Below are 15,261 nucleotides of genomic sequence, written 5' to 3' on the forward strand. Positions count from 1 at the left end.
TTAACTGACTGATTATTATCTCATATAGAACAAAACATATAAGATTTCCTAAATCTGTGTTAAAACCTCAGACAAAATTTTCGGCGTTTATTCTTTCCCCATTCATTTTCCCTATAGCAATGGTTGAAGGAACAAGAGGTAAATCATTTCCGGGTTTTCGGACTTGAAGCTGGCGAGCTCTATGAGTTTAACACGGTTCAAAATCTTTCCAAGCTACACTTCTCATGATACGGTTGTGTCACATCGATCACATTAACCTTTACGTAATGTCAACATGAGTGGGCAATCTGTGTAATCATTAGTCCAAACAATTTTTGGAACGAAAATGAGAGTTTCTATTGGACAAATGCAGGTAAGTCCCGCCCTGTTTTGTTCTATTTTCTTCCGTTTGGGAAACGTTTTGCAACAGAATTGGCGTAATGAATATTCCAATGGGCTTTGGTCTGGGCACAGAAAGGATGCAGCTGGAAATTCCAGTGGTAGCTAGTAGCTATGTACTCGGATCATTGAGCAAATTATTGGTCGTTCCCATGTTTTGTGCAAAACAGATTTTTAAAATGAAAAAGTAGCAAATCCGAAATCGTGAGAATATCAATATCATGCTTTTCATACATGCACAAGGGATCCATTGCAATTACTTGAACCAGATTAGCTAGCTAAGCTGCCGGTACCGTTAGCATCACTTGTTCTGGTAGGCTGGTGGTTTGTTCCTGACGCGAGGTTTTTATATAATTTAATTCGTCACAGGATAAAACAGTGGTGTTTACTCAAGTAGCTTGCTTACACTTTTTAAAATGTTTAAGTGGTACATAACTAGGTGAAACTAGCTTCATTTGCTAACCCTCTCGCGCACCGCTAAAAGGGTTAGGAACTCTGCTGAAATAACATGAAGTTAGAACATGCCTTGGGATGACTCATTTTGGAACTTTGTTGCAAATGTTTCCGTTAGTAAACATTGTGTCGTCACGTATTTAATTGGTATATGCGTTGTCCATGATTGCCTGCTGTGTAGCTAGTTATGTTCGTTAGCTATCGATAGCTAATTTATGCAAACTACAGCTTGGATTTTAATTTGTTAGTAAACCAATAATATGTTCGTTAAATGAGTATGACATGCATGGTATGCCGTTCTTTTGTGGCTATTTGGTGATACAATGGATTATCAACAACTGGGATATGTTTGCTAACGCTGGCCACATGAAACGTGAATATATGGCTCCGCAGTTAAAAGGAAGATAACCTTTTTTTTAATACCAAATACTCCTGCATAACTAATCGATTGCCAGCTAACAACTGGATGACAGAGAAGCCCATTCTGTGTGGAGGAGACATTTAAATTGACTTTATTGCTTATTTACGGTATATGCCATCCGCCAATACACCTTTAAACTGGTCTACTACTATGGCGGTTAGTGGGGTGAGTCGTCTTTCCCAACCCGGGGACGTGGCTGTCTCGGGAGTGGTTCTGTCAGCTATGCCTTTTTCCAACACGCCAGTGTCTGCCCGCCCCACACCAAATGCGGACAACCGTGGCTGCGAGAATGGTGACTTGATGGACTCTTTTGGCATCTTCCTGCAAGGCCTTCTAGCGATGGTGGCCTTCAGTACGCTGATGTGTGAGTACAGCCAACCAGATGCCCACTCTGACTGTGGAAAATGTGCTAATTTATGGTCGTTTGTTCTGTGCAGTTAGGCCTACTGTAAAATTGAATTTCACTGTGCAGTGTTGAGACTGGATAACCTGTTTAGGCTACTTGTTTAGAATGGAAGTCTGTTTTTGTCAATAATCACTGGCAGTCATTACCTATACACTGTCTCAAAATACTGGATTATACAGTGTGAAATGTGTTGTCCCATCCCCATAGTGTTCATTTTTGGCCATGTAATTTGACCTCATTGAGTGCCTCTTTGACCACTGAGTCAGCAGTGTGGCCCTGGTAGAGAGGAGCCTCACAGCAAGAGGTGAGGCATTTTCAGCTCTCAGAGCAGTGATGATGCCCGAGGCAGCTTTCTCAGTGGGAATTGACTGGGCCTGAATCATCACATTCACACAGCCCAGCCCACAGCCAACATGCAGGGTGTGTCAGTAGTTACACACTCAACAGTCTGAGGAAGTCTGAAGTCACAGCATATCCATATGCAAATTCCCGTGTAAACATTTGTTTGGGCAAAACACTAGGAAAACTAGCTACCCTTTCGACAGGTGACATGGATATACATTACACAGACAGCGCACATGCATCCACACACACAGTAAAGTATTTAACACACATTAGGGTACTGTTGTCTAGAGGTGTCATACCCTAATCCTCAATTTGGGTTTAAGATATGTCCAGTAGATTAGTGGAGTCAAATCATTAAACCACTTTTTTCTCACCCAGGAATCAATCATGTGTGATAGAGGTTAGAAGAGGGTGGGCATGGAAACAAGCAGACTATTGTCTGGAACAGCCAAAGCATTATTTGTCAGCCATTACATTGTGTTCAGAGAATACACACTCTTGCATCACTCACACAAGGATTAATTATAGTGTAGACCTAGACTTTAGTAGAAAGGGCTTCCACCTCGTACACAGGGGCCTAACCCCCAGAGTAGCAGTCACTGAGACGGGCAGTTTGTCTTTCATGTAGGCTATTGTGTTTGAACACACACCAATCTACAGTGCAGGGGGTCAGGTAGCCTAGCGGTTAGAGCATTGGGCCAGTAACCGAAAGATTGCTGGTTCGAATCACAGAGCCAAGAATGTGACAAATCTGTCAATGCCCTTGAGTAAGGCATTGAACCCTTATTGTTCAAGGGTAGCTGTTAGCAGACCCAGGCCATGACCCCACTCTCCGAGGATGTCTCAGGGAGAGTTTGGTTATGCAAAAATCACATTTCCAATCAATGCACTCTTAATACACTCTTGTACATGTGTGGAATAGGACAACTGTAAGCACCCACCTTATTATCATTCTCATCCCCAGGTTGGTACCCCAGGTGATAATGTTGAAATGTGACCAAGACAGTGTGACATGTAATATGACAATGCCTGCCTGGTGTTGCGTACTGTTAGCAGGTCCTCTGATCTATCAATGGGTTTGATTACAGTGCCAAATGCACTACATTTTTTTCAGCTCATAAGATACAACCAAAGTATTTATTTTGCTCACAGAGGAAGGGAGATTTGGCGGATAATATCATGATAGGCACATTAGTAACAAGCAGTGACATTTTAGTATGTAATGTACAGTAGTCTGCCACTTACTCTTACCATCCACTCTTCCTCTATGGTGTTGCCTTGTGTAAATATGGCATCTCAATAGCTGACTTATTAAGGGAATATAGCCTAATGAACATTTTTTGCTAAAGTCCATTAGTTAGGGGTTAGGCTATGGTGCTAAAGGGGAAACTGAACTGCATTTCCCATCACACTGGCCATATTCATAGAAATAGGCCCATTACACTTTGTGCTGAGATGTTGCCCAACATACTAAACTTGATGATGAAAGTGTAAAGCCAATTTCAGTTCAGACTGGAGCTGGCCTTAATTAATTTACATTAATAGAATGATTGGATTTGCCCCAGAGCGGCATACTAATTCATCCCACTGCTGTCGTGGGTGTGTGAGAACGGCAGTCCTATATGTGACTCTGTGTCCTGTCTACAGTGAAGCGCTTCAGGGAGCCCAAGCATGAGAGAAGGCCCTGGAGGATCTGGTAAGACGGCAGCCATCCCACTTCCAACCACAGTATTCAAGCTTATCCTCTTCGATATTGCTATTAACCAAGAAACGCAACTAAGATAAACACAAGACAAATTATGAATTTTTCTAATGTGATGTTGAGCTATTGAAAGAACTTGAATTCTCAAGAGTTCTTAAAAGGCCCTCCTGTGCCCGGCAACTCTACCAGGTTCCTGGACACCTCCAAACAGGCCATTGGTATGCTATTCATTCACTTTGCCAACGTCTACCTGTCTGACCTCACAGAGGAGGACCCCTGCTCACTGTGAGTGTGTCTCTGTATGAGTGTGTCTTTCAGACATTCTGTCTGTCTGTCTTTGTGCCTCTGTATTTTTGTGTATGTAGTAAATATAAATGCAATATGTAAAGTGTTGGTTTCATGAGCTGAAATAAGATCCCATAAATGTTCCATACGCACAAATTGTGTGCGCAAATTTGGTTGCATCCCTGTTAGTCAGCATAGTAGTGGCATATCAATAAGCTGATTTAACAGTATGAGTTTTGTCACACAACGCCACAGATTTTAAGGGAGCATGCAGTTGGCATGCTGACTGCAGGAATGTCCAACAGAGCTGTATAGCTGTTCTAGAGAATGTAATGTTAATTTCTTTACCATAAGCCACCTCCAACGTTGTTTTAGAGAATTTGTCAGTACATCCAACCGGCCTCACAATCGCAGACCAACAATCGTTGAAATTGTTGCATGTTGCGTTTATATTTCTGGTCAGTATAGTCTCTATAACATTATGCACTTCAAGGTTGAAGTGGACACAATGTCTCATCTCTTCCTCAGTTACCTCATTAACTTCCTCCTGGATGCGTCTCTTGGAATGCTGCTGATCTATGCCGGGGTGAGGGCCATCAGTGCTATCGTAGAGTGGAGGCAGTGGGATGCTCTACGCTTTGGAGAATATGGTGAGAGTGTGTGTGTGTCAGTGTGGATGAGAGATCATTTCACCCTGTAGTACAAATGGTTTCCAGAAGAGGGGAGTGGCTGCCTAGGGCACTACTGCAATGTCATCCACATCAAACATAGTCGATCACTATTAAATTGTTTACCCAAAGGCAGTTTATGGAAACCTTTCCCTGGTGCTTTGATTTGAAGTTGTAATATGCAGTGGACCTGGAGAAATGTAACCTCTCTCAAATTCATAGACAGAGCTTTGGATGCAAGGACTGACCATATCAAACATTATGGTTTTAACCATGTTTCGAGGCATGCATGTTTGTTCACACTTATATTGTTTACAGGCATTGGAGTAAAACAAGCTTATATATTGGGTTCTGATGGAGTATGATGACCGTTTAACCAAGCTCATGAGGCATTTAGAATTTGTTTTTCAAAATTCAATGGATTTATCATTTAAAGTCCAAAAAATGGATGTAGCAACTGCAGATTGCCCCTTTAAGTGGAATATAGAGTTCCAGTTAACTGCCGTCTCTCTGGATATTTCTGTGGGTTGGTATTTGTCTGTTTTGCTTGTTTGTTTCTGTCTATTGGATTGTGTGTCTAGTCCGTAGATCACGTGTTCATCGTGTGTGTGTGTGTGTGTGTGTGTGTGTGTGTGTGTGCATGCGCACACAGGAGAACCAGTGCAGTGTACTGCATGGGCAGGCCAGTGTGCTCTCTACATCCTTATCATGATGTTTGAGAAGGTCCTGATCATCCTGGTCCTACTCATTCCCCAGTGGAAGAAGGTGAGTAGGGGGCATAATGGGTAGGTTCCTGACCACGTGACCATTGTGTCAGTTCAGTTATATTATGACTGTGGAAAGTGTATGAGTACTAACAGTACTGTAAACTGTTTCTATCGTTTTAACTCTGGTGTTTTTGTTTACTGTTTATTCACCGTCTTTCTTTGCTGTTGTTTGTGTGTCTCACAGCTGGCTCTCCTGAACCCCATAAACAACCCTCAGTTGGAGCTGGCCATCGTCATGCTCATCGTCCCGTTCTTCGTTAATGTAAGTTAAGTGTGCAGTGCCTCCGTGAGGCAGGGCTCAATTGAAAATAAATGTAGTGATCTTAACCGTTAATCGGTTAGCCGCTGAAAACACATTTGACTGGTCATGCTTATCAGTCTTTAAGGTCATTTTCTTAATTTTGGAATTAAATTGTCACGTTTGTTTTTTCGTCATGTTTATTATTTATCAAACACTCACAGCATACAGAGCCTAGTTTGAGGAGTGGAATAGCCTTCCACCTGTCAGACAGCGTGAGAGTAGCTCCTTAAAAAGTCTGTAGGCTATTGGAGTGAAGCCTGCTTTTGGAAGCCCAGTCATTGCACAACAATTTAACAATTCTAAATGCAATCGTGTGTTCAACATTTTGGTGGGTACGATTTAAAAGGAGCTATTTTTATTTCTCAACTCATAATTAAAGTGCGCTTCCCGTTTGCCGTTCAGGTGTATACTCTATACTATAGCCTGCCTACCGTTGACTGATGGTGCGTCACCCACCACTTTGCAATGTGAGCTCGAGGTAGTATAATTGTTTAAAACCTGATACTTTTACTTCAAATAAGGAGGCATGTCTTACCTTGCTTCAAAGTAGCCTTAAAAAAATCGATCCGTAGAAACATGGAGGCAATTTTTTTCCCTCATGCCATTAACCAGCATTTCTCTCCTTTTCTTATTCATATCAACTTTCTTTCGCTGTTCAGAAGCCAAAGGCACGATCCATATTAGCAACCCATCATATTTGTTGCTATTACATTCCCCCCCTTTCTACATTTCTGAGATTTTAATCTGTCACAACTGCTCAAATTAGGTTTAGAATGGTGTTTTCTGCAGATTGCATTTTGGCAAATGTTTGAAAAGGACGTTTGGTTAGATGCTTCATTACAGGAGTTGTATGTTCAATAATATGCTATAGCCTTTTGAACTATAATATGATAGGCTTGCTATTGTTGCATGTTTCCATTCAGCTCTTAATGAAAAATGCCTGGTCCTTGTATGAATGCAAGGTACCAGAGAGGATATGGCAAGCAAGAGATTTCACTCTCGCCAAAATCTGTTCAAAATAAGCCCAATAGGTTTCTATGGTCTTATTTTGGGCCTAAGCTTGTCGCCTGCTTTCCCGCCTTGGTCCAACTCCCATTGTTAGGATGGAAATATCAGCATTTCATCATTATATACAGATCTCTAATAGTATTTTCTGTCTGTGACGTAATTTTACTGTTTGGACATTTTTTTACCTTTTGTTGACCGGTTAATGAGGGTCAGTTAGTTGGCAGCAAAATTGACCGATATTTGCATCCCTTTTGAAATGTAATTGCTTCAACTAAGTGTGATGTTTATGTTTACGGATTTTAGCCATTTAGGCTTGTGTGTGATCATCAAACTGTCATGTGTGTCTGTTGTACTTGCTCACTGAGCTGTGTACTGTATGTTTTCCTCAGGCCCTGATGTTTTGGGTGGTAGATAACTTCCTGATGAAGAAGGGGCGGACAAAAGCCAAGCTGGAGGAGCGGGAGGTGGGGGAGGACTTGCGGGGCAACAGTAAGGTACGCTACAGGCGGGCACTCTCCCACGACGACTCAGAGTCTGAGGTAAGATATGGACACAGAATGCTTAATAAAAGATTGAGGCCTGACCACACAACCAATCATATACATACACTGAGTATACCAAACATTAGGAACATCTTCCTAAAATTGAGTTGCAGTTGTCAAGTTTGCTGGATGTCCTTTGGGCGGTGGACCATTCTTGATACACACCAATGCGCCTGGCACCTACTACCATACCGGGTTCAAAGACACTTAAATATTTTGTCTTGTCCATTCACCCTCTGAATGGCACACATACGCAATCCATATCTCCGTTGTCTCAAGGCTAAGGATCAGACCCCTTTTTTAAAAAAAATGTTTTGACTAAAATGACACCCAATCTAACTGCCTGTAGCTCAGGACTTGAAGCAAGGATATGCATATTATTGATACCTTTTGAAAGGAAACAGTTTGAAGGTTGTGGAAATGTGAAATTAATGTAGGAGAATGTAACACACTAGATCTGGTAAAAGATAATTCAAAGAAAAATAAAAAAATTTATTTCCATCTTTAAAATGCAAGAGAAAGGCCACAATGTATTATTCCAGTTTAGACAAAATTTAGATTTTAGCCACTAGATGACAGTGTATTTGGGTAGTGTTATACTGATTCAATGAACCATTGCATTTCTGTTAAAATTGTTCTATCAAGTCTGCCCAAATGTGCCTAATTGGTTTATTAATACATTTTGAAGTTCATAACTGTGCGCACTCAAACAATAGCATGGTATTATTTCACTGTAATAGCTACTGTAAATTGGACAGTAGTTAGATTAAAAGTCCTTCATTAACCCGTCTCCTCCACTTCACCTACAGTGATTGAAGTGGATTTTAAGCAGATCAATAAGAGATCATAGCAGGTGTTCTTAATGTTTTATACACTCAGTGTACATTACACACCTAAATCACTGGAAAAGCTGTTTTTTGAGAAAGCTTTGAAAAATCCTAAGGAGGAATATACACTAAGTCCTAAGATTTGATTCCGAGCCTCGTCCACCACCTCCTTTCTCCTTTCCCCTGGCTGTGTAGACAAACTTGCCCAGCACCAGCAGAAGCCTGTCTCTTGGCTGTGAATCACTCCACCCTGTGCCCAAGGCCAGTCACTTTTCAGGCCTGTAAACCAGATGGACCTGGCCATGTGATCTGCTCCATAGACCAGAGACAACCACCACACTCACACATTCATGCATGAAGTCATTTAAGTCTGCCTTGAGCAGGGGGATTTCTTATTCATCAGAAACTGTAAAAACATTTATAAGGAGTGGGTTTTTTTCTGATTCCAAAGCACCACATTTCTCATCATAAATGGAAGTAGTGAGTTGCTTTGGAATCAAATGTTGAGCTGATTGTGATAGCTAGATAATTGGTTTCCACAGTTACTCATGGATCACCCAAAGCACCATGTTTTGTGACAGTGGATTCTAGGAGTTATTGAAAGTGTGTTCCCTGACCGGGAATCAAACCCAGGCACAGCGGTGAGAGCACCAAATCCTAACCATCATGTCTAATATCAGGAATGCATGTCCTATGGAATTACCGGTATATGGAATTTGTGACGGGAGTAGTTTTTCATAGACATCTGGGTGTGGTGTACCAGACCGGGCAGTTCCTCCAGTCACAGGAACTATCTGCAATTAACCAGTGGGCCCAAACCCACTACTAAAGAAACACTGCTGTACAGGTTAACACGGAGCATGTATGGCTTAAGCTGCCTCAAGCTGAAATAAAGTCTGTCTACATAAAGATTCAGAGCCGTGATCTTATCGCTCTCTCATTTATAAAAGGGGGAATATAGCTATGTTATCACAGGCTTGTTTTATTGTGATGAGTTGGAGCTAGTTTTTGCTTCAGTAAAACCCTGATGGCAAGCTTCAATACTACACCCAAATACCACTCTAAAAGACTCTTCCCCTCTATCAAATAGTCCGGGGCATATGTGTTCCTGCCACCACATCTCCCTGGTAGTCTAGTGGTTAAGCAACCATCCCCATCATTCCACCCCACCGAGGCAGATGGAGGACAATGATACGTTTCTGCTGACACAGGAAATTTGCTGGTGTCCTTGAGCATTTAAGCTCTGGGATTCAACTAATTTAACCCATAACTCAGGGTTGCTTTGAGTGTCATCCATCTAGGCGTATGGCTTTCTTTGGTCTCATTTCCAAACTCCTTTCTCTCTCTCAGATCCTGTTCTCGGCTGACGATGAGATGGATGACTCGGAGGAGGAGGATGTGCGCCGACTCACTGGCCTCAAGACGGTCAAGAAGAAGAAGAAGCACCGTATGGGGATCCCTGTTTGACCTGGGCCTACCCAGTCTGACCTGGTCTGACCCACTCCTGTGTCTACTCACATCCCCACTCTCTCCTCCTCCAGGGCCTGCTGCCCTGACTGGAGCCTGCTGGCAACCTGTACTTGATTCTTCTAACAGCAGGCTGGCATTGGTCTCTTTGTGGAGTCAGTAGGGGGCCTATATAGGGAGGTGGGATCATGGAAGACTCCAGACCACGGAGCTTATTGGACTGCCATTACTACACATCCACATGGGACTCCTGCAGCCCCTGCACTGAGAATAGAAACCCATGGAAAGGATTTCACTGCAGCTAACTACATACCATGTCTAAAGGAGATTTCACCATAGATCTGTCACTGGTGTTTCAGTGATGCTCGTTGGGGAAATGAATCTTGATATGTGTTTTGGGAAAACTTTTAGCACTGGTCTGTAATAGGAAGGTTTGGGTGTGTTTGAGTTGGTGATGCAGTGTAATTGCTAGCACCCTAAATATCCTATTAAATGACTATTCTAATTCCTAATTCTGTTCCATACGGACTCTTCAGAAGTCCAGAATGATATTACTGCATCAGGTTAAACTGTGAATGGGTGTTACTTTTTCTGTGGTTTAGATGTAGACTGAGAGAACAGGCACCTGGTATTGAACTCAGCCCCCCCCCCCCCCCGCCTTTAAGTAAACCTCTGTCATTTTAATGTTTTAATACTTTTGATACTCTTCCGAATCAGAAAGTGATTGTATTCCTCATCTAGATTCCATATAAGAAATGGCTGACTGCTATGGCCTGTTATAGGAGTTGGTGGAGGAGTGTGTGTGTGTCTGTCTGTGTGGACTTTTCCATTCATGCATGGCTAAGGGAATGTAGGAGGTGTGGCTTGATGCTCCAATGGAGGCTTTGCTCTGTGAAGATGCAGTGTTTTATAATAACCACAGCACTCGCGTTTCTAACTGTTTCCACTTCTACCTGACTGTAGAGGGAGGACGGGTCAAGACGGTGCAGCTTGGGCGTGTGTGTCTCCACAATGCATCACCCAACCCGAACCCAAGGGACTGAAACCCTCATTTCAAGCCCACCCATTGACCGTTTAGGTCTATAGGCCTGGCTCGGAGCCTTCTCTTCCTGTCTCTGTGTATGACCGTTAACTGGGATCTCTTCTATTACTTATTTATTGTTTTTGGCGTGTCCTGTTTATTTTTTACAGTAAGTTATTTTGGGCCAAAACCATGATGATCCCCAGCCTACTAAGTGTTTTTCATTCCGAGACGGAGTAGATATGGGACCTGAGGGTGTGTCCTCACAACCAACGGGAAAAAAACTCTCCGCTCTTGTACAATTCCCAGTTATCACTGGTCTATGGATGTTCATTCTTTGTTTTCGACAATGTGCCTATGTGAACTTAACGTGTTTGTGAGTGTTAATTTTGTGCCCCAGAGCTTTAGACTTGCAGTAGCATTCAGTTGTTTTGACAGAAGCACAGACCTAGAGTTTGAGTGACTCTAGGTCAGCCTGCAGTACAGTGCAGGTATGTTTGTATGAGTGTGTTTGTCTTAATGCTCCTGTTCAAAGTAAGGAGTGGGGATAAAGTAAATGTGATGATGACCATGGTGCTGAAGATGTTGAACGGTTTTACAATGATTGTTGTTGGCTGATACTTAGGAATAAATGACAGTAGGGTTTGGTAAATGGGTGGTACAGCATCATTAAACACTTCTGGTTGCCCTCTGCTCAACAAAGAGGGCTTTTAGTATTTTGAAAAAAACAACTAGATCATTAAAATGACTGACAAATGAAGGACTTACATTACCATTATATTTGCTTTTGCAATAAAGTTAGTAAAACACTGAAATAGCAGATTTTTTAAACATTTTTAAGACAGTGTCTGAATAGACAGAGCTTTCCGTTTTGTCCATTTACTAGGGTTGTACTGCATTGTAGGAGGGTTTAATAAGTGAATTCCCTGGCCAGGAATCAAACCCAGGCTGCTGCTTGGTGAGCGTACCAAATCTTAACCGCTACACCACCAGGGAGCTGTCAGGCTAAAGAATGCTAGTGTTAAGACGGCTCCTGGAATGTGGTGGGGGGGGGGGGGGGGGGGGGGTTGAGATCACAGGTCTCTGTTATACTCTACTGCCACCAGGGTGCCATTTCCACAGTGACAGAGTGGGCTGTCAGTAAACAGTTCAGTATCAGGTGCAGTTGAGGCATGTAGGGAAGTGAGGACCCATTTCTCTCCATAGAGTTCACTGACTGAGAATAATGGCGCAGTACCTGTAAATCTGAGAAGGCTGTTGGGAAGAGCTATAGGAGGGCGGGCTCATTGTAATGGCTGGTGGGAGGAGTTATAGGAGGACGGGCTCATTGTAATGGCTGGTGGGAGGAGTTATAGGAGGACGGGCTCATTGTAATGGCTGGAATAAATGGAACGGTATAGAACATAAAAACCATGTTTGACTCCATTCCAGCCATTACAATGAGCCTGTCCTCCTATAACTCCTCCCACCAGCCATTACAATGAGCCTGTCCTATAACTCCTCCCACCAGCCATTACAATGAGCCTGTCCTATAACTCCTCCCACCAGCCATTACAATGAGCCTGTCCTCCTATAACTCCTCCCACCAGCCATTACAATGCGCCTGTCCTCCTATAACTCCTCCCACCAGCCATTACAATGAGCCTGTCCTCCAATAACTCCTCCCACCAGCCATTACAATGAGCCTGTCCTCCTATAACTCCTCCCACCAGCCTCCACTGCTGCAAATAGATTCCCTAATTATACACACATGACTATTTTTTGAAGCATACAAACTGACTCGAGGACAATTGTTATTGATGGACAAGCCTGGCTCTCAAGCACCTTTTGACTCCTTGCTCACTTATTAACTACACACACAGGCATGCTGGCAGGCAAGCGATGGCCTCTCAAACAGAAAGGCTGATTCACTAGTCTCCCTGTGATACAGTATGAATGGTCTGGCCCCTCTGAGTCAAGTCTTATTCTGAACCATTATATCCAAGTTAAATGACTGCATATTTTGACCTCCGGTTTAATTTGATGGGAGAGGTGAACTCTTGATTGGGTAGTAGGGAGTAGAGCTATTTTGGGGTTAGTAGTAACATGGGGAAGGTGTTCATCAGCTGACGTGTTCTGCCAGTTGACATGCATTCAGAGGCCTAAAAGGACATTCCCTGACCAGGAATCAAATCCGGGCTGCTGCGGTGAAAGAGCTGAATCCTAACCACTAGACTGCCAGGGAGTTGTGTAGCTTCCAGAAAACTTTGAAATCACTGCTTGTGGGATATTGTAAGGGCTTTGAGTTGTCTCTCACTCAGCAGTTCGTTGCAACTACATCCTAAATGAGGGAAGACCTGTTCCAGCTGCACAATCCCTCATGTCAGTCTAATAATACACGCTGACAATGGACAGAGAGAGAGGAGGGTGGTGGTTAACTAACTCTAATACTTACTTACAGTTGAAGTTGGAAGTTTACATACACTTAGGTTGGAGTCATTAAAACTAGTTTTTCAACCACTCCACAAATTTCTTGCTAACAAACTATAGTTTTGGAAAGTCAGTTAGGACATCTACTTTGTGCATGACACATAATTTTTTCCAACAATTGTTTACAGACAGATTATTTCACTCATTCACTGTATCACAATTCCTGTGGGTCAGAAGTTTACACTACATTGACTGTACCTTTAAATAGCTTGGAAAATTCCAGAAAATTATGTCATGGCTTTAGAACTTTCTGATAGGTTAATTGACATCATTTGAGTCAATTGGAGGTGTACCTGTGGATGTATTTCAAGGCCTACCTTCAAACTCAGTGTCTCCTTGCTTGAGATCATGGGAAAATCAAAATAAATCAGCCAAGACCTCAGAAAATCAATTGTAGACCTCCACAAGTCTGGTTCATCCTTGGGAGCAATTTCCAAACGCATGAAGGTACCACATTCATCTGTATAAACAATAGTACGCAAGTATAAACACCATGGGACCACGTAGCCGTCATACTGCTCAGGTCGGAGACGTGTTCTGTCTCTTAGAGATGAACGTACTTTGGTGCGAAAAGTGCAAATCAATCCCAGAACAACAGCAAAGGACCTTGTGAAGATACTGGAGGAAACAGATACACAAGTACCTATATCCACAGTAAAATGAGTTCTATATCGACATAACCTGAAAAGCCACTCAGCAAGGAAGAGGCCACTTCTCCAAAACAGCCATAAAAAAACCAGACTACGGTTTGCAACTGCACATGGGGACAAAGATCGTACTTTTTTGAGAAATTTCCTCTGGTCTGATGAAACAAAAATAGAACTGTTTGGCCGTAATGACCATCGTTACGTTTGGAGGAAAAAGGGGGAGGCTTGCAAGCCGAAGAACACCATCCCAACCCTGAAGCACGGGGGTGGCAGCATCATTTTGTGGGGATGCTTTGCTGCAGAAGGGACGGGTGCACTTCGCAAAATAGATGGCATCATGAGGCAGGAAAATTGTGGATATATTGAAGCAACATCTTAAGACATCAGTTAAAGTTAAAGCTTGGTTGCAAGCTTGGGGCGGCAGGGTAGCCTAGTGGTTAGAGCGTCGGACTAGTAACCGGAAGGTTGTGAGTTCAAACCCCCGAGCTGACAAGGTACAAATCTGTCGTTCTGCCCCTGAACAGGCAGTTAACCCACTGTTCCCAGGCCGTCATTGAAAATAAGAATTTGTTCTTAACTGACTTGCCTGGTTAAATAAAGGTAAAATAAAATAAAAAAATAAAATGAGTCTTCCAAGTGGAAAATGACCCCAAGCATACTTCCAAAGTTGTGGCAAAATGGCTTAAGGACAACAAAGTCCAGGTATTGGAGTGGCCATCATAAAGCCCTGACTTCAATCCTATAGAAAATTTGTGGGTAGAACTGAAAAAGCGTGTGTGAGCAAGTAGGCCTTCAACCTGACTCCGTTACACCAGCTCTGTCAGGAGGAATGGGCCAAAATTCACCCAACTTATTGTGGGAAGCTTGTTGAAGGCTACCTGAAACGTTTGACCCAAGTTAAACAATGTAAAGGCAATGCTACCAAATACTAATTGAGTGTATGTAAACTTCTGACCACTGGGAATGTGATGAAAGAAATAAAAGCTAAAATAAATCATTCTCTCTATAATTATTCTGATATTTCACATTCTTAAAATAAAGTGGTGATCATAATTGACCTAAAACAGGGAATTTTTACTCAGATTAAAGGTCAGGAATGGTGAAAAACTGAGTTTAAATGTATTTGGCTTAGATGTATGTTAACTTCTGACTTCAACTGTATATGCATTACGATGAATTTGACTGGGAATTTTAAATTAGTTTAGATGACATTCTGATTCTAAAATTAAACGTATCTCCTGTCATTTGTATCACAGCGCACTGATGGTGCTACTAAAGGTACTGTGGTAGTTCAGCATTGACTCAAACTGTGTTGTCAGACACACATCAAAACAGGAATCTGTCACAGAATCTGTCAGACTTTTTGTCTTGAACACCCTCCCTGTGGTAAATCTGATATCTGATGAATATTTAGTTATTAACATTTTTCCCAGAATTGCTATCTAACCTTTGAGGACATGATTGAGTAAATGTTTGTGAAATTTGTTCAGCCACTGTTACCCAACTCTGTATTTGAGTATAGACAACAGTATCGATTTCTGCCACTTGAAAAGT

The 15,261-nt window shown here is 42.3% G+C and overlaps 1 protein-coding gene across 3 annotated transcripts; it reads left to right on the plus strand.

The window, feature by feature from the left end:
- Positions 1-414: 414 nt before the first annotated feature.
- Positions 415-11,406, plus strand: LOC139371228 (store-operated calcium entry regulator STIMATE-like). 3 transcript variants are annotated; one of them, XM_071111440.1, is made up of 8 exons: positions 415-1,616; positions 3,651-3,699; positions 3,895-3,990; positions 4,519-4,640; positions 5,311-5,423; positions 5,610-5,687; positions 7,124-7,273; positions 9,454-11,406. In XM_071111440.1, the coding sequence occupies exons 1-8, from the start codon at positions 1,364-1,366 to the stop codon at positions 9,568-9,570; spliced, it is 978 nt and encodes a 325-aa protein (XP_070967541.1). In that variant the 5' UTR covers positions 415-1,363; the 3' UTR covers positions 9,571-11,406. The 3 variants fall into 3 exon arrangements, with proteins under 3 accessions (XP_070967541.1, XP_070967540.1, XP_070967542.1); XM_071111441.1 differs by having other exon boundaries at positions 448-1,616; positions 7,124-7,228; positions 9,454-9,797; XM_071111439.1 differs by lacking the exon at positions 9,454-11,406 and having other exon boundaries at positions 431-1,616; positions 7,124-7,563.
- Positions 11,407-15,261: the final 3,855 nt, after the last annotated feature.

Source organism: Oncorhynchus clarkii, chromosome 17 (genome assembly GCF_045791955.1).
Source record: "Oncorhynchus clarkii lewisi isolate Uvic-CL-2024 chromosome 17, UVic_Ocla_1.0, whole genome shotgun sequence".
In the NCBI taxonomy this organism is placed as follows: Eukaryota; Metazoa; Chordata; class Actinopteri; order Salmoniformes; family Salmonidae; genus Oncorhynchus; species Oncorhynchus clarkii.

Excerpts from the sequence above, each read along its gene's own strand:
- LOC139371228 (XM_071111439.1), top strand. The coding sequence starts at position 1,364 with ATGCCATCCGCCAATACACCTTTAAACTGGTCTACTACTATGGCGGTT. Across the intron at positions 3,700-3,894 it reads AGAAGGCCCTGGAGGATCTG|GTTCCTGGACACCTCCAAAC; the intron begins GTAAGACGGCAG and ends CAACTCTACCAG. Across the intron at positions 4,641-5,310 it reads TCTACGCTTTGGAGAATATG|GAGAACCAGTGCAGTGTACT; the intron begins GTGAGAGTGTGT and ends ATGCGCACACAG.